The sequence below is a fragment of the Pipra filicauda genome, unplaced genomic scaffold, assembly GCF_003945595.2.
Source record: "Pipra filicauda isolate LSUMZ 115617 unplaced genomic scaffold, ASM394559v2 scaffold47_size6085603_pilon, whole genome shotgun sequence".
Lineage (NCBI taxonomy): Eukaryota > Metazoa > Chordata > Aves > Passeriformes > Pipridae > Pipra > Pipra filicauda.
The window spans coordinates 570715-590000 of record NW_024104620.1 but is presented as its reverse complement, the minus strand read 5'-3'; the positions used below and the strand labels follow the sequence as shown (position 1 = coordinate 590000).

The 19286-nt window shown below is 40.6% G+C and overlaps 1 protein-coding gene across 5 annotated transcripts in view; it reads right to left on the bottom strand.

Moving 5' to 3' along the window:
• CCNT2 (cyclin T2) overlaps positions 1 to 19286 on the bottom strand; it is a 26249-nt gene extending 6963 nt beyond the window's left edge. The window contains exons 1-9 of one of the 5 annotated variants that reach the window (XM_039386335.1): positions 19051 to 19286; positions 18256 to 18337; positions 11724 to 11852; positions 10958 to 11018; positions 9890 to 9952; positions 3505 to 3550; positions 2070 to 2233; positions 249 to 319; positions 1 to 18 (exon numbers count right to left, since the gene is read on the bottom strand). The exon at positions 1 to 18 is cut by the window's left edge and continues 6963 nt beyond it. In XM_039386335.1, coding sequence (XP_039242269.1) covers positions 1 to 18; positions 249 to 319; positions 2070 to 2233; positions 3505 to 3550; positions 9890 to 9952; positions 10958 to 11018; positions 11724 to 11852; positions 18256 to 18337; positions 19051 to 19250 — 834 coding nt within the window. In that variant the 5' untranslated portion in view covers positions 19251 to 19286. Of the gene's footprint in view, positions 19 to 248; positions 320 to 2069; positions 2234 to 3504; positions 3551 to 4326; positions 9953 to 10957; positions 11019 to 11723; positions 11853 to 18255; positions 18338 to 19050 lie in introns of those variants that run through there. The other 4 variants (XM_027748973.2, XM_027748975.2, XM_027748976.2 and 1 more) reach the window with 4 other exon arrangements.

The window sequence follows — 19286 nt, the reverse complement described above, 5'->3', positions numbered from 1 at the left end:
CCTAGCTGCCTGATTTGCCTAAGCAAAAAAGAAAGAAGTGAGAAAATACACAGCTTAGAATACTTAGACAGTCCATTGGAATTTAGCTCTGAGGTGAGGATAAAAGCTGACTCAAAGTTTCACCTCCTCCTGACCCAGCCACAGGAATAAACAGCACATACAATATAAATAAACTTTTCACTTTGGTTCATAGTTCTCCTAGAAGTTCATCTCTTCTTGCCAGACACTGGTACAGGAAAACTTCTTACCCGCCAATTTCGAATTCTCTTGAGCCTGCTGGGTGTTTTCTCCAGTATCTGCAGAAACTCATGAGTTAGCTCTGAATAGAAAAAAAAAAGCCATTTTTACATCTGATTCTGTAATAAACAGGTAAAACTTGAAGCGTTTTTCCTAGTCTGAGTTCATACAGCTTTTACAGTAGTTGCTACAGTCTGTGCAGGATCCGAATTTATATTTTATTAAAAAATGGTTAGGTAAGCATTGAACAAAACAGGCTACGGTGTTTCACTGCAACAGACTTCTGACCACTACAGCATTCTGAAACACAGGTTTGAATTTTACATTTTGTTTTTACTCTTGCACAACCTGGATTTGTTAGACCAAAAATTTCAACAGGGACCTATACAAACAACAGCTCCTAAAATAATATACTTGCCATTCAGCCTGGGCATTTTCTGTATGAAGTTAAGTTTCCTTTAAAATTTCTAAGTCACTGTCTCAGTCATTCCAACAAATTTCAGGAACAACCAGTAACAGCTCCGAACATAATATCACCATCAGACCCTTGGAAGCACCCTGTTGTAAACAACAGCTTTGAAATAACTGTTCAAGGCAGAGCACTTGGCTGTGTTAAAACCCAAAGATCCTTGCAATTAGAAAGAGCAGGTCCCCATGCCTGTCAGCTGCAAATAAAAATACTTTCCACTGAAATTTAATTTTACTCCTAAGCTAAAAATAATTAAGTACAGTCAGAATTTGAATGCAGGTCTGGAAGAATTGGCTTCTCCAGAACTCCACAAACAAATTATAAACTAAGCTGCTCCCAAGTGCACAACTGCCTCAGGCCTTTGGCCTGCCCGAGTCCATCAAACACACCAGCTCCATAAACGCCTGAAGAATAGAGCCAAGTTCACAATGAACTCACAGCATTCCCTTCAAATCCACAAACCCACAGTCAGGTGGGAAGGAAGCAGGGTGGTGTTTGGAACTAGATACAACTTAAAGATGCCCATTAAGACAGAGATGTTTGAACCTGCACTCTGAAGTTCAGCTCTGTGCTTCACATGACATCTACTCAATTTCTCACTTACAAAAAACCCCAAAAATTGCCATTAAGAAAGAAAAGCTCAGCAGAGGAAAGTAGCAGGCCATGGGAAGCCATGCTGAGCCATGGGAAGCCTGGAGACCTCCACCACTACTCCAAATTGCACATTTCACTCCAGGATCAACAAAGTCCACATGGATCTGAAAGCCTCAGGAGCTCCCACTCCCACTCCAGCAGCATATGTGGGTCTTAAATCCAGACTGCTCTGCAACAGGTGCTATTTAAAAAGACAATAAACTCCCAGGTATGTGGAGTTCTGGGTTTTTGCTTTCTTCAGGAAAAGCCTTTTGACAAGAAAAACTATTTTACAGGCATTTGAGATACCACAAGTGATGCCAAATTGTTAATGCAGAACTGCCCTTGTGAACACGGTGGTTTTATGTACAGCCCTATGAACACTGTGACTGAAATGACTGTTCTGCTCCAGTGCAGTACCAGGACTGCAGGAATTTGCACTGGTACATTTCCATCATTCTTGGTTCTGAAAAATATTTAAACCCAAGATTCTGACCTGCACCTACAAAAGGATGCCCCTTCAAACTAAAGGTCTCAAACCCAAGTTTGTCTTCCAAAGTTCTCCCCTTTCCTATCTCTTTCTTTCCCCTGACAATATGGTACATGAAGTCAGTGAGACTTAATTTAGGCTTAAAGCTCTTACTGTATAATATGTTCCCAATCCTTGCATATCTCTTGAATAGTAAACCCTTGAGTTGAGTTTCCAGATGTGAAAGGCAGTATCACTTACCATCTAGCAGTTCTAGAGTAACTGAAGGATCTACATATTCCCACCAGTGTTTCCCATCGGTTGACACTGGAATCTCCCAGTTGGACCACTTGCAGGCCAAGTGAATGCACACACATGCTATCACTGTGGGCTTGTACTGAAGACAGAACGTAGTAAGGTGAAGACTGTTGCACAAATTTCGTAATGAGGAACCAAAGGAAATCAAACATGAAAAACAGAAAACCCAAACAAATCAACCATTAACAGATAGAATGAGGCAACTCGTCAAAGCAACAGCAGTTAAACATTTTGCTAAATAAGTTCATAAGATATCTTACTGCCCTAAGAAAACAAAGGGCAGGGCATTTATCTGGCAGAAAAGTTTAATTTGCTTTGGCTATCAAAAGTCTGATGAACAGTAAATAAATTTAACAGTTATTCTACTGTACTTCAGTACTAAAAAGAAAGTAGTATTATATGGTCAATTAAAACTCCACAGTAAAAAGCATACAGCTGATTCTGCAGTCTCTGAATGAGACAATCAGAAGGTCCCCAGCAGTTCCACAGAACCAGGGGAATTACTGGTGGGCTTGGCTTTCATAGGCCTGGATTTGTGACATTTGTGAACTTGTCTTCAGCTTCCAGCTGGCAGCAGCACAAAATACATTGGCTCAGTTTCACTGCTTTAGCACAACTTAACAGATGCTTAAGTACAGAATCTTGCCCATCAAGGAATCACAAGGATTGATTGATTTATTTTGTACAGTTCTAATAACCAGCAGATATTGCCCAAAAACTAAGTACATGTAATGTAATCCTCTTAAAGCTTCAAGTTGTTTGGCAAGAAGTTGAAGTAATCAAGAAATCAAGAGTGAAGTCTGCTCTCTAGTTCTTTCTGTGACAGGCTATGTATACACAATACCCATCTGAAATCCCAGAACTTACGTTTATCTAAGTACTTAAGTTTTAAAAGGAAGAACATTGGGCTTGTACTAGTCTATCTAAAAAGAAAAAATAAGCCAGCTGATAAGAACTTAGGCCCACTACAGTTTTATAAGTTAAGATTGGATCAATATATTTAAAGTTAAGAGAAAACTGCCATTAACTACAAGTGTAAACTAAAAATAGTTTTGTACTTACCAAGATGCTCGGATTTCTAGGTTAAGTTTATCTCTTTGTAATCTTTAGCTGCTATTCAGGCTACCAATTTTAGATTTATGCACTCACAATCGAGAAAATGTCATCAGAAAGCACCACTACACTTCTCATTGTGCATTTAACCCCTTTGTGCCACGAGGCCCTTGTCCAATACACCGCACTGCAGGCGGGAAGGAACCACCACTGGAGATGGCCCATTCTCCCGCTGCAACAAGGGTAAGACACATGGAGGGGGCCCTGCAGTAAAGGAAGCTATAGTGTGCTACAACAGTGCAACAAAGAGGTTCAGGATAACAACCTGTTGGTAGCCATGAAATAGGATGTCTGTGCCAAATCCTTGCTTGCTGTAAGAAAAGAAAAACAGGGAGATTAAAGATCGGCACAAACTCATCAGGTTCATTCCAAAATTAGAGCAGTTTTTTCTTCCAAAATCACTGCTGGGTATTGCTACAGAACTGATCTGAATCTGGCTAACTAGCCTTCAAAATAATCTTTTCTGAGACACAGAAGAGGCCCTTACATTCGGTACTGGAGCTGGACCAGTCCTTCCATTCACTGCCCCTCCCTCGGTACAACTCATAGAACAGCTTCCCTCTGCTGATCCAACCCCTCTGATGCCTCAAAGATGAGAGCACTCTCCTCTGGGAAGCACTGCTTCCCAACCCTCACCTCTAGGTGATCCCTGCCATTCCCTGGGCTGCAGGACAGATCAGTCACAGCCCATTCACAGCACAGTGCACATCCTGCTCTTGGAGAGGAGCATGGCAGGACACCCCTCCCACCCCCCAAACCTCCCCAAAACCAGAGCAATGTCTCTCTCCCAAAGCCGTACAACACCACAAGTCCCCAAGCTAGAGGGTAAAAAACCCCAAAAAATCAGTTTTCTGCTCCTTCTAATTAAGAGCACTGTGCTCAGAACTTTTTGCTCCACATTTCTTAAACCTACGGCAAAGCTTCAATAGAAAACAAACTTCATTTTAGTTAGTCAGGAAAAAACCAAACCAAAACACAGGACTGCAACATGCCAGAAATGAAAAGCTACTGACTCAGGCTGTTACAGCCACGTAGTGCTGACCCCTGCAGTGACACCCCAACTGCTCACTCAGGTAAGAGAACTTACTGTAACATGCATTAATGGGATAGCTGGGCACAAGGCAGATTGAATGCAGCCTTCATTCAAGTCTTACTTTGACACTATCACTTGAAATCAGTGCTACCTGCAGAGAGTGTAGTGTTGAATTTTATGTCAAAGGGAACATCGTTAAGCTTTTATTTTAATAATAATATTTCCATAAAGTTTGAGAAATACTACAGCAGCTTTTAAATTTTAATTTTTAAATAGCATAATAATAAAATGTGATTTAACTCAACTTCTAATGATTGCCAGGGAGTAAAAATCAGACTTGTCTTTATGCTAAACAGCCAGGCAGTGCCATAATCCCAGAAGAATGTGGAAGTAGCAAGGTAACAGGATCTGTTCCCACACACAAAATCTACTGATCCATAATAATCAGAAGGTGAACTGACAATGTGTTATACTATAATATTTAGTTTGCAAACTATAATGGTAATTGCATACTAAATAACCTCTTCTTCTCCCTCCCAACTAAAGAAATGTAAGGTGGAATTACCAAAAAAAGAAAAAGTGAAATGACACTATCATAAATAAATGAATGAAAACAAATGAAAATACACAGTGGTTCAGTGAGACTCAAATTGATGTCTTGCTCTTCATTTTTCATTAAAGCAATGTCTAAAGGAGCTTCAATGACTTATACACTCTGTAAAGTTACATGTTTGAATTAAGGGACTGGGACCAAGAAGCATCTCTACTGAAATGTCCCTTTTGAACAAGGAAGAAAAGCAGATGCCAGAAAACTTCTATTTAACATCAGCTTGGAAGTTGAGTAAATCAAAACACATACCTGGAAGAAAAGAATCATATCTTGAAACACACATTTTGGCCCCAATCAAAAATTAATGCGCTAAATACCTTACCTATATTACAAGTAGTATGATACTGTTTCAACTTATTTACAGATAAATAACTATCATTTGCAAAACCAACAAGAAATTTCAGCTCACAGCTGAAGCCTTTGATAACACAAGGCACAACTGAAAACATCCCTCCCGAACTCTTCTATTTAGGTCAGCTTTGGTTTAGCAGAATCCATCACAGAAATTAAAGCTAATGAATTTTGGTTCCCATATTTTCATGTTTTACTTCCATTATAGTAGTGAAAAGTGCATCTCCAAATTCCAATCATCTTGAAGCAGAGGCTCAAACAAGCCAGCAGAGCTGCTCTTAAAACTCACAAGCCGCTGGACCGATGGTTACAATACCAGCCAGTAATGACCAGCTTGGGATTTCAGCAGTTCAGAGGGATTTGAAACATCCACCCTGTCCCACTGCTGCAGAAGCAACCATAAGGCAGGGGATCACTGAAGTTGGAATCAATATTTTGGAACAGGACTTGCTGTCCAATACACCTTCCAAAAGGCCGTCTCCAAGAAACTGCCAACTGGAAACCAAAATGCTTTTTACTGGGCAGAGCCACACAATGGTTGCAATTCCAAGATATCTGAGTCTTTTCTTCAACACAGCTTATCTTGGATCTCGGGATACTCATGAAAATGTGACTGCCAAGTCCCCCTTAGGAGGGTGGTAGGTGGCTATGCCTGGACCCTGCACTCGTTTGGAAGCGTTCCCCAGAAAGAGGAGATGGCAGATAAGCCAGTCAGCATCAGGAGAGAGGAGCTTGCTGAAGTCCTTCTGGCCAAAGGAAAAGAGCCCCAGGCTCTGAACAGAGGTCTGCTGGTGGATGCCTGCTGTATCTGGAAAGGGCTGGAGCAGGCCATGGTGTAGGCATTTAGGGCTGAGCAGTCCTGGTGGCTTTACTTTCTTCAAAGTACTAAAACCCTGGGAACAGGCTTGTAAAAGCCTGAGGTCAAAGTTCAGCATGTGAAGGCCACCTGCAGCAGTGCTGGAGTGCAGCTGGGGTTTCAGATCTTTCCACACCACTTAGTACACTAAGACTTAAATTTTCCTCATGTGAATACCCTCTGAAAAAGCTGATGCATTTTCACCTCCTCTTCTGCTGACCTTGTCTTTCTCAGCCTGATTTAAGCAATGGTACCTGTGCATACAGATACTATGGCATATTTGAAGGATTTGACAGTGCAATTTCCACAAAAGATTAGTAAGGATCATGGGTGTTCAAGGTACCTGATAACCTGCAGAGTAGCGAGAACAATCCTAGAAATCCTTGAGATCCCATCTTCAGTTCCAAAAGGTTGTGTTCCAACACAGAAAAAGGAATGACTGAAGACTTCCCAAGATGGAGATGAGGATACAGATTCCTCCCCTTCAAGTTTCACCAGAAGCAGGCTGAGAACAGACTGATTCTGCACCAGAGCTTAAGAGGACCATGTCATAGTCTTGGCATTAGGGCAACTTCACTGCTGATCATTCAGCCAGCACTGAAGCCAGCAAGGGAGACAGACAACAAAACTGGTTTTGTTGTTTTAGTGGGGTTTTTTCCTCTTTTCTTCTCTTCAGTACTGGAGAATTCTTGGAATGGGCACTGAGGCTTGCTGACAGGCCCTCACACATCCACTGTCTTCAGATTCCTTAAAGGACCTGTGGGATCCTAAGGAATGATGGTCCTGTCTCCTCTTCTCAGTCTCTTGACACTGAGGAAGAATGGTGCAGAAAAAAGACTAAGCCCACACCATTTTCCTTGTCTGCTCTACTGACCAAACTGTAAAGGTGGAACAGTTTCATTAACCCAGGAGTCTCTGAACACCAGAAGGAATAACTGGATACCATATGCCTGAACATCATGAGTCATTATGTATCCATCCAGTATCCATCCAGTCACTTCTTATCTACAATGACCCCTGCTGTCTAACACTGCCTTCAAAAAGGCTTTCAATCTTAGAGAAGAATTCAACCTTTTCTTTAGTTGTGTGTTGAAGCAATTATGTTTATTTGCACCTATTCCCACTTCCTAGTTCATCTTCAGCTTCCAGCAATTACCTCTGGTGTGCCACTACCAGACTAGAGAGTCTTCTGACAAAGGACTTGGCTGAACCTTTTGAGCATGAACAACAGAATCTGGGTTCTATTTTAATGTTTTTCATTTTGTTTTTAAAAGGGAGAAGCTTAAAGGTTAATACAGGTAACAGTGACAGCATAAAACACACTACCCTGGATGCAAGACAACAAAAAGTGATACAGAGAATCAGCCATCCTCTGAGGCACTGCAGTTTGGGCAGCAAAAGGGCACCTTCTCACCACATGGCAATGCAGTGCACACACCCCAAGCCCATTCCCATACCTCAGCTAACTTTGCTGCCTCTGTTTTGATAAACAGAGGCACATCAGCCACATCACATTCCTCCCTCCCTTCTCTCCCCAAACATGCAGTTGGAGGTTTTAATCACAATGGTCTTGGGGAAATTAATCACCTTTAATAAAAAGGGGTATCTCTGCACTCTGAAATGGTGCTTTTTGTCCAAGGTGACGTTACCAGAACTAACCTTGGACAAGGAAGAAGTAACCTTGGCTTTCTTTAACTTCTCAGTCAATCCCTTTGGCACTAACGGTTTAACATTGACAAGTCTTAGGTATTGAAAGCTTCAGGACTTAAATACCTGAGTGTTGCATCTACTGACATTAAAACCCCACACTGCCCAATAATAACTATCTCGTGGATAGAGAACTAAACTCACACCACTGTGTCTTTGAAGATACATCACTGTGCCCACAAGCCCATCTCTGTTCTGTCAATACATAAGAGAAAGCAATTATTCTGTCCTTGCCTGACTTGCATGCCTGACTACAGACTTCATGCTTGATGTTTTAAATTAATTTATTCATTTGCTTCCTTTTTTTTTTTTTAAATATTAGGTCCTCAAGCCTTGTGTTCTCAACCTACACCATTCAAAGGAAGGGCATGTGCTGCCAAGGATTCCACTTGCATACACACACACACTAAGGAGCACAGCTACTTCAGTGAGTAGGTTTTCAAGGATCAGACAAATTACATTCCCTTTGCACCACTCCTTTAGGCACAGGGACTTTCAGCCCTCACTGAAGTCTTCAGATTTCAAGACTTGATATAATTTTAGAATTCTAAGCATTTTTTTCAAGTTTGCTGACATTAATTACTAGCTTTACTATGTCAAATTAAAAAATTAGCAGTACCTTCAAAGTATGAATTTTGTCAGTATAAAAGATTAGCACAAAACACAAAGAGAAGAGCTGAACTATCAGAGTGGTATCTATCCTTGACTAAAGGAAACACAGTTTGTGTAGGCGTGTGCCTTCCTTCTTGTAGGCTCCAGTCAAACACACTCACTAATGTGGAAATCTGAGGCAGGACAACATTGCCTTCACCCCTGCTCATACCCCACACACTGAGCAGAAGCACAGGGGCTCCCACAAAACACTGAAATGTGCCCACATTTATGCTGACCAAGAAAACCCAAAGCCAAACCCTACAGAGCTGCTGATGCAGCTTTAGGTGTAATGACACCCATGCACCAAGTCACAGCCAAATCTGGACAGAAAGCAGAGAATCATTATCTTATAGCAAGAATAGCAATAAAGGTACTTTATATGCAAATAAATTACAGCACCAGCCCTGCTCAGACTCTGAAGACACTGCACCACTAAGTTACTTGAAAATAGGAGATACTCTCCCTTCAAAGAACACCATTAATTCCAGAGTTACAAACAAACCTAGTTAACATTATTAAGTTGTAACTAACTTTTGTATATTTTATAGAAGGAAAAAAAAAAACACCAAAAACTTTGGAGCACTTAACTTTGCATTTTTCACTGCAAAACCAGCCAAGGACTAAACACTAAAAGCCATGGTCTAATAATTTCCAAACACTTTTTACTTAAGGAACATAATTGAAGTGAAAAGCTTATTTTAGGTGTTTTTACAACTGATTCCTGATTTTTTTTCATCCTCCATCTTATGAGAGGATTTTTAATTTTTTTTTTTTTAAGGCTCCAAAGGAAACCAATTTAAGAATTAAAGATGGTGTGCCGAAAAGCCACAAAAATATTAAAGAACAAAACAGGTTTCTTGCCAGTCACATTAAGCTGCATACAAGTTAGATATGTTTAACCAAAGGTTTGGGGTTTTGTGCTACCATCCAAAACAAGTACACCAGGCTCCAGAAAAACAATTAGTCACATTTCTAAGTATTTGCATGTGACAGCAGACTTGCCGTGCACTCTCTTTACCCCTCAGTTCATTACCTAAAAAGATTCCCTAAGACAAAAAAACTACCATCAGCCAACAGCCAACAGGCAGCCTAAACTTCACTTGGTAGAACCACTTCAGAGTGAAAATAATCAGCTCAGAACAATAGTAAGCACCTGGCCAACCACTTCTCAACTACTGACTGCTTCTGTCCCTTGAGAACACATGGAACAGGTATTGTTAAAATCAAATCTTACAAGAAGACAAAAAAGTTATGAAGGATAGAGGACTGGACTCTTTATCTTAATCTCTAAAGGTTAAGATCAAGCTTTTAGTAACTAGCTTTAAACATACTCTTTGGATAACACAGTTGGTGAAGATCACATTACACAAATAACATCACTTTAAAATTTTACTAGAAAAGTAAAAAAGGACTTACAGAAGTGGTTAAAAGTCACTGACCTCTCACTAACTGTGTACATTTCACAACATCTGTGTGTGGATGTTCAATGGTAATCTCAAAACCTGAAGAGTTACAAATACATTTTAGAATTATACATTTGCATCTGTAAAATGAAAACCCAAACCCCTTATGCTTCCCCACAGACCTAAAATACTTACTAAACCTTTGTACTGCAGAACAAGTACCAGGATTTAACTGCCTTTGATTCTGCACCTTTTCATACTTTTGAATGGCAGATGGTATAGCTACTTCATGATCCATTAGGAAAATAACTCAATGCCTGTATATATATATATATATATATATATATATATACGTACATAACCTGGGAAATTACTGTATTTTTAAGGTTGAACATATCTGAATAGTTTCTAGCACATTAATAAATCAGTAAAAACTGCAATGCAGATGTGTGGTTGTGCACATGCACTTTATTGATTTCTAGGACTTAAAACCATTTGCAGCTAAGAAATTACAAATTAAGTCAATTTGTAGGTTAGTAACTTAGAAAACCCTTCTTTGTTTATGAAACTATCTTAAGAATTAGGTCACTACTGTGAGCTATTTTTTAAAAAACAATATACTCCAAGTGGCATTTAAGAATATCTGAGCAAGTCTGTGTTCTCAGGTCTGCTAGCAGGAATTGTCTCTAAGGTATTCTAAAGTCAGAAGAATTTCTTAGCAGAACATTCCATTTCAAATTTGGGAATCATCTGAACCATTAAATGGGTTGTTTCAGGATTAACACACTGCTAACCCAGAGTAATGTGTTACCTTACACAAAGAAATATTAATGTAATCACTTCTTCAGAGTAAAATCTACTTGGAAGTCTACACATTTCTAACTCAAACTGTCAGAAAAATCTATTTCCTAAGTACAGATGCCCCTTTTTTTCTCCAAAGTGAACACAGCAGAACTGCTGACACAAAACTAAATTCACAGGTCAGAAGTTATACACGAAAACAGTAAAATTCTAGTGTATCAAGAACACATCAAAAATCCAGTTACTCGGATCCCATTACTCCTTCATAGTAAGTTGGCTGCACAGGAGATATTTAGGACATACCTAAAGTTTGAAGCATTATTGTTTCAAGTATAACCAGCTCTTGGGCTTGTTGAAGGTAAGCCTGAAACAGAGAAGCAAACAGGTGAAGAGCAGCAATCCCTTGTTTGAGAATTTTAATCACACGCTGCCTGTTTGAACACCGGTACTGGCAACACCAGAGCAGTCAGTTAGAACTGACAATTCACAACAGGGTGAGAATTACAAAGGCTTCCCAGTGCAAGTCAACTTGAGTATCTCTGGGCAGGTTATTCATCTTACAAGTACTTTAAAAATACAGCTGGAGATGCTCAGCTGGCCTGTGGCTCAGGAAAGATAATGTGAACTCTAAAGTGGAAGCTGTACAAACTTTGGCAAATGAAAGGAGTAGCAATGCACAGCAGAGGCAGCAGCTGACAACTATATCACATGTAGCCAAGAGGGCACAGTGAACCTCTGCCTGAGAGACAGTGTCCTGAACTCAGAGCTCTGCACAAACTGTGTCACTCAGGGAACCACGTATGAAACCTCTTATTTAAACATCCAATCTTCTACTCTACATGTGGAAGCCCTAAAAATAATGCAATTTCAAGATGGAGCAATCTCTTCAAGTTTCACAACAAATACCAGTCTTTAATTATGCTGCATTAAGTAATACAAAAGACTTCAATGGTGTACAAACAAAAGGCTTTTTCCTAGACTGCAGACAGCAATAATCCAGTGAGACAGTGTCACAGATCATAAGATGAAGTGTCATCTGATCATCTTTAAAACCATGACTTCCACCTACATCACTCTTTGTATCCAGTTGTGGCTCTTGAGGATGAAGACAGGCATTTGCTACTTTAATAACATGTTCAAGTTTCCGTGGCTGTTCTTCCACTTTTGCAGCCAAAAACAATGCCGTAGGAGACATTATCTGAAGAAGAAAAACACATCAGTACTTTTTAACTTTTTACAAGCAGGACTTGAGTTTTTATGGAGAGTCTAAACTAATAAATAGAAAAAGTTTAAGAAGTTGGATTTGTGGCTTTTTTTCCCCAGTTTTGAAGTCATGCAAGGCAACAAAAATATAACTAGTCATGTTTTATTTTATAACTGATGTAATCCTCCCAGCAGCACAGGGAAGGAGCAGCAAAAAGCTAAATTACATTTGTGAGTAAGAAGTTTGAGGTCAAACTAATTCTAGTTCAACATAAAAAAAAATAATTTGGTCCAGAAGAGTTAGTCACACAAGAACAGCCTGTTTCAAGTTAAATATACTTTGTGAGAAAGTTCATCCAATTTCTTGCACAGAGCAAGTCATTACACCATCTTTTCAGTAAAAGTCAAAACAGCTGATCACAAGTTCTGCCAGCATTTGATTCTCCTAAAGACTGAGAAACTTTGCACAGAACTTTAATAAAAACAGCTTGTTATATAAACACAGGTTGTGTAAGTAAAAGAAACTTTATATATACGTATGTTTCTTAGAAACTTTACTGTACATCCAGCAGTATCTGAAGAATGAAGCACAAGGATTCATAAAACATCAGTTATATCAAATGTTAGTAAAGAGTACATGTTACATTTTAAGATGAATTTTATATAAAACTCTAGGTGTCATAAGCTGGCAGCAAAGCTCCCATTGGCAGTTCAGTATCACCCAGGAGAGAGCTATGAAGTAGTTTTGATGCCTGTTGTCAGCTACAAGGACAGATGTGTGCAGACACAGAACACAGCAAACCACAAAAGACTGAAGAATTAGGTCCTTTTTGTATGCAAAAGTTGCCCATGTTAAAGAGGAATTAAAATGGCAGTAGAAATCATCTAGACATGAGCTGATTAAAATGGTTAAAATTAAGCCAGTATAAAGCATTTATTCAGAGACTGAAGCAGTTGCTTGCTGAGTATTTAATTACTGCATGGTGCAAGTAGTGCAGGTATTGGATTTCTCATTCAGTGCCCAAACAGAACTAGACTGACTAAGAGGCATCCTCTCCCAAAGTCAGCTTTGCCTTCTTTTTATCAGCACACAGCCCTTTGTTATCATGAAATGAAGCATTTGGCATAAAGATTTGCAATATATGGAAAACTGCAACAAACTGATTAAGGGATTAAATTTTAGAACCTTTCAAATGTATTGAGGGAGTACTTTTTGCATCCTTAAATCACTTTGAAATGCCTGCTTGGATCTTAAGAAAAACTTTAAAGTTGGCAGACTTGAAAACTGACACCCTGGGAAGGAGATACCCTTTGATGAGTAGAAGTGTGCCATGAGAAATCCAGCACTCTGAAAAACCCAACCCACCCAAAACAAGTCAGAGGGAACAAATTCTTCTATAAGGGAGAAAAAAACCCTGTTTTCTTTTTAAGAAGCTTGTAACTTGAGCCTCACAAATGAATAAATGATGGAAAGGCTTTCTGGAGTTGAGAGAGGGAGAGTAGCAACAGCTCTGAAGTGCAGAAGATGTGCAGCAGCACACACATGTATAACCCAACACACATGGCATGGAAAAGTATTTTATAGAGCAGACAAACTCCAGCCCAGGGATGCAACAACCCAGGCAAAGCTCTCTCAAGTGCAGCTGTCTCACTCATATAAGCCCAGGTCTCTTCCTGTACAGTTTGTGGGTATAGTTATTCATATGTGGAATTGTCACAATTTACCTTTCTGAAAAATCCACCTCCAACAATCTCCATGGCTGAAAACATCTCCATCTCCCAGAGGCATTTCTGAACCAAGTCACCACTGACCACACAGTTGAATCATTGGCAAATTGTCACTCACTGTTACTCTGTGTCTGACTGCACCAAGGTTCTACTTCATTCCAAAAAAAGCACCTTCATCAGCCTGACTTCAGGAGATCTTCTAGTTTACTGAAATGGATCCCTTCTGGCCAAGAAGTCTCCACACAACTCCTGATCTCCAAGACCTTACATAAAACACAGTTCTGGAGGCTAATTAAGTTAAGCTGATTAACTGTCATTTAACTTTGGTTCATCAGAAATCTTTGTACAGCCCAATTATCTATTTCCTTCAAAAAGAAGTGCTGGCTTCTGGCCAAAGAGTTCAGATTTTTCTCTTGTTTAGGACAAGGGTTCTCACTCCCAGTTTTGAGTAGGTCAGTATTTTTATCTTCCTTGGTATTTATTCAGAAAATAGACATCCTAATAAAATTTCAGACTTGGCACACATGCAGTCTCCAGTGAAGACGACACACCCTGCTAAGTGTATAACTAGCAAAGTTACTTCAATGCTTTCATTCATTTCCAATTCCCAAAAATGGCCAAAAAAAAGCAAAGTAGAACAAAAAGGCAAAATCAGAGACACATATTTGACAAAGCGATAAGCTTCCTATATATAAACATCTTAATTTGACATCATCCAAAATAATTTAAAGTAATTTTCTACCATGTACCCAAAATAGTCTTTAGGACTTGGAGAAATATCTTCAGAAGAGACATGATTTATGAAATTAAATCCAATTTTTTACTAGCTGAGAACCCCAGAAACCAAGTCCCACTGAAAGAGAAAAAAAATCCCAAAACATAAGGGCCTTGTTAAGACAATCCAAGAGCACTAAACAGCAAGTTTCATTGGTAAATGTGCTGTAAGTCCTTTTTCACTTACAAAATACAAGACATAGTGTAAAAACAAAGGCATTCAGAAAAATCTCAGAATACACACGTAGCATGCACATAGTTTTCTGAGATTCCCTCTCCCTTTTAATGCCAATATTAGTATGTTTTTAGATTTGATACAATTTAGCTTAAGACATTAAAAGTGGTTCCAGTCTATGAGAGGGTTTTCAAGGTCGAACACAAAGAGCTGCAGGGATTTTTTTTTTTATTATAAGCAGGAGCTTGCATTGCTTAAAAGCAGCAAATATGTTAAATTGCAAGATTAAAACCAGAACTGAAGGATCCAAAACAGCCTCACTAAAGCCTGAAGTGTATTATGAAAGTTTTAAGAACTCTGCATAACTGCCAAGTCAAGTGTTTAATGCTGGGATTTGTACAAGATGGTTTGTACAATTTGCACAGGAGACAGGAAGGGAATAGAGAAGGATGGGACACAAAACCCTCTCTACACAACTCATCTACCTTGCACTTGAAGGAAAAAAATTCCTCATATGGCCTTCTTTAGGCTCTTCACTAAGTTCATTGCATGTCACAAAACCCCCTTGACATCATGTATATTTTCAACTGGTTGTTTGGTATTCCACATGGCATTTCCAAGGATTATATTTAAAAACTACAGCTACCATTTGGATGCCTTACCTCTCATTTCCAGCATACCAAGGATTTTTCCCCCTTTTCTGTTCTTCAAGTCACAGTGTACTGAAGAATATGTATCCAAAAGAACTATTTGCTACATAACAGTATGAGACACCAAGTACTACAGAAACAGTATTTGCAGAAGAATTTAAATTTTCAAGATAATTTTAAGGATAACAGCCAGGCCAGTACAGCCTTTAAAAAGCCAGTGAGCTCCATTCCCATCCCAGTATTAACACCGACCAACTTTATACTCAGCAAACCAAAGTTACTGCGCCCTGGTCAACAGTAACATTGAAAGATTAATTTGTACTAATGCTGAGGAGTTTCATAGTAACTCCTGTCATTTGCACAGCCAGGGGCATCCAATTCTGCTCACCCGAACTGGTAAAGTTTCCACCCTATCACTGGGGCACAGCAACCTTGTAAGGTCTTAACCTGCTTTGATTGCAACATCAAAACCTTGATACTTTCTTTTTTGCAGGTACTTTGTGGGCAATCCATAGCAATTGATTACTTGCCAGCCCACAGTAACTTCACCAAAAAAGGGCCATTTGGTCATCAGAGCAGTACATTAACACATTAAGTGGTTGATCCCACCCCTGTGGCTCCACAGATTGAAGATACTGTTGGGAATTCTATTCCCTCTTCACAGACGGCTCAAACTCCTGAAAGCCTGTAAAATTGTTTAGCAGAAACTTATACTGAAGGAAAAACAAGAATTAAGACAACAGCCATTCAGTAACTGAGCTTCCACTAGAAGGCCTGTTTATTAACAATTAAGTGCATGACATATATAAGACATATCTATATTTGTATAACTTGGCAATTACACATGATGATAAATACACAAGTGCTTATTAGTTGCCTAAAAACATAAATCTACCAATAAAACATAGGCTACATTTTTTCAGCTCAGAAGATCATAAGGCATTCTGACTAATGGCCATCTAATTTTCTAGCCCCAGCCTTCAGATTCCTTCTCGCCATGGATAAACAGCACCCCGTGCACACAACAAAGAAATACTAGAGACATACTGCTTACACTATAGAAGATTTTTGCTAGGTCTTAGCTTCAAAACTGGCAGTACCTTAATTTCTATGGGTTACTTTCTTCTTGCAGTGGTGAATACTGTTACCTTTTTTAGCTTGCCAAGTACTCTGGAGATTTGATATTAAGTATTTATTACAGTCCTTGGCTTTTGCTTTTCCTACAGAGAACCCGACAGATGGTTTGGGAGTATTTGCAGAGTGACTCCATTCACTGAGCCCACCCCCATTACCCCACAGGAATGCGAGTAAGAAAATGCACTTGCCCATCAGCACACACACAAAGCCACTCTCTGGCCTGACACTCATTGAGAATTACAAAAAGGAGTTCGGCAAGAATACTGAGCAAAAACCTGCAGTGCACTTGCCTTTAACTTTGAATACTATTACCTGAGAATTAATTTAACAATAAACTCCCTCCCCTCCTGTAACAGTTGCAGCTTCCATGGCATTCAGCCATAGCTTATCAGTGAATGTTAACATTCTTAAGTATAACCTAAGGCATAGTTTTCATATAAAGGGCACTATACATCCAAATACTGCAGTGCTTCCAGTTCCAAGTGACTGTCATTTACCAGCATCCAGTGAAAAACCAAACACAGCAACTAAAGCTTCTTGCTGCCTAAATCTAGCCTAGATTACCAGGTGACAGAACAAACACTCTAACAGGTGATAAAAGAGGTATGTAGGTCTATATATAAATAAATCAGCTCTGCACAGAGCCGTCTCTCCATTCCAAGCAGCTCTGCCCAGTCCATCCACAGCCACAGAAAACTTTGGATGCCTCACCAGCTCCTCTTCCACCAGCTACAGGTTACATGGGCAGGTACACAGTGGGGAGAAACAGGAGCTTATATGGATCAACACTGCAGTTTTGGTAACAGGCTGCTGAAAGTTTGAATTTATCTCAGATTTTGCACAAAAAATAATGTAATACACTTATGAAATATGTATTTCCTGCCAAATAAACACCAAATAAGATGCCTATTTGTTCAGCCAACAACAGCAAACAAATTCATGCCAGACAAAAGAGCTGAGTTGGCTCTCACTGCACCCCACTATGTACCTGCCCCAACTGCAGACAGTGCAAGGTTTGCTTGATTTTACCCCTTGGTAGATCAAGGTCTGCTCTGGTCTAGACCTAACACCTGTCACAGTCTCCATCTGCTTATTTTGTCATTAAAAGATCTAAGAAAACTTATCCTCACCATTTAGTGACGTACCACGATCATTATTAACTGTTCTTGCTTAAAGCAAACAAACAAAAAACCCCAAGAATACCTAGAATACTATATTATTACTTTTCTAACTATTGCAGCCAGTACCGGACATAAAAAAGAGGTCTGACATTTCCAGGTTGTTATCTCAAGTTCCATACCTGTTACAGAATTCCTCAATCACAGCCAGTATTTTTACTGAAGAAATCTGTTCTTTATAACACATTCTGTGCTCAGAGTCAGCATATTCAGGTCACTAGTTAAAACAGGAGAGCTGGCATTCTCTTACCAGATTTAAACATTTTTCTTGCCTGATATGACTTATCACCACACCACTTAAGACTAGACTAGCTAAATGAATTTATACTGCTTCAGGAACAGACACATAATCCATACGGATACACACATGACCACATTATCACTGACAGACACACCATGCCAGCACTTCCACCGACTTCATCAAGAAAAATGTGCGTTCCTACACATCAGCCTTTCAAGCTACAGCACAGAGGCACCAGCCACATCCAAAACGTCTCAATGCATTCTTCACACATCTGAAATGTGCTTGCTGATGGGTGCCTATTATTTTCATTTCCATGGCAGAAGATAAAATCTAATTGCCCCCAGTTAAGGTAATTCAAAGTTGAAAAGAAGTATCATTGCTGCTTCTAATTCACTGATAAGAAGCTACAATTCCTGTAAACAAACAAAACGTTACACTCCTGCATGCAACACTTCTCAGTCAGACTGACAAAATTACTGGCGTATTATTACCACATATGAAATCATACTTACATTTCGATTAAATTTCGTGAAGGAATGATGCATATAAAACCTGTGCATGTAAACAATTGCGGTATTTATCGTAAGCTGAGAGCTGGAAGATTAAATTAAGGAAACACTACATATTGAGAAAACTGTTTACAAGATCTGAAGGCGATGGGCTTTCCACATCAATCACTGCTCTCAACATGCTGTCTCCAGGCGAAAATGGATTAAGGACACTTCAGAACTGAACTGATATTAACACACACTTAACCGATATTAACACGGATCCTTCCCATCTGTTCCGCAGACCATGTGGAGATTCCTACACCAGGCTCGCCAGTCACCCGCTGAATGAAAACTCATCAATGAGCGACATGCGCTGAAACACCGTCTCAAGTGCTTTTGTTTCGTTCCAAGTCAACTATTTCAGCAAGCACTGTGAGGGTTTAGGCTCGTTCTTTTTAAAATCACATTAAAGAACGGCGACGGAGGAGATGCCCATGTCGTGGAAAACGGGTTTGCGGGCACTGGGCTTTACTTTATAAGTGCCCAGACCCGCAGCCAGGGACCCACCCGCGGCTGGCAGGGCCGGTGGGAGCCCCGGGCCCCTCGCCCGCCGACAAAGAGCGCGGCGCGGGGGCCCCGCAGGCTCCTCCTCCCATTCTGTGCCTCAGGCCACGGCTCCATCCCCCGGGAGCGTCGGCCGGGGGCTGTGGGAGCCCGGGAGGGGTCTCAGGGAGGGCTCCCACACCGAGGGAAAGGGTGTCCCGCCGCCCGTCCCCCGCCGCCCTGAGCGCGTCCCGCCCGGCACCGCTCGGATACACGTTGAGGCGCTGGCCCATGTCTTGGATGAGGTTGGCCGCCTGCTGCCGGTACGAGAGCTCCTTGTCGGCCTCCACGCCGCAGCGCCGCGACGGCGTGTTCTCCAGCTGCTCGCGACTGAAGAACCAGCGCGACGCGGCCGAGGAGCCGCCGCCGCCCCGCGCCGCGGCCCCGGCGGAGCCCGCGCCCGCCGCCGCCATGACACCTCCGCCACCACCGCCGCCACCGCCTCTCGC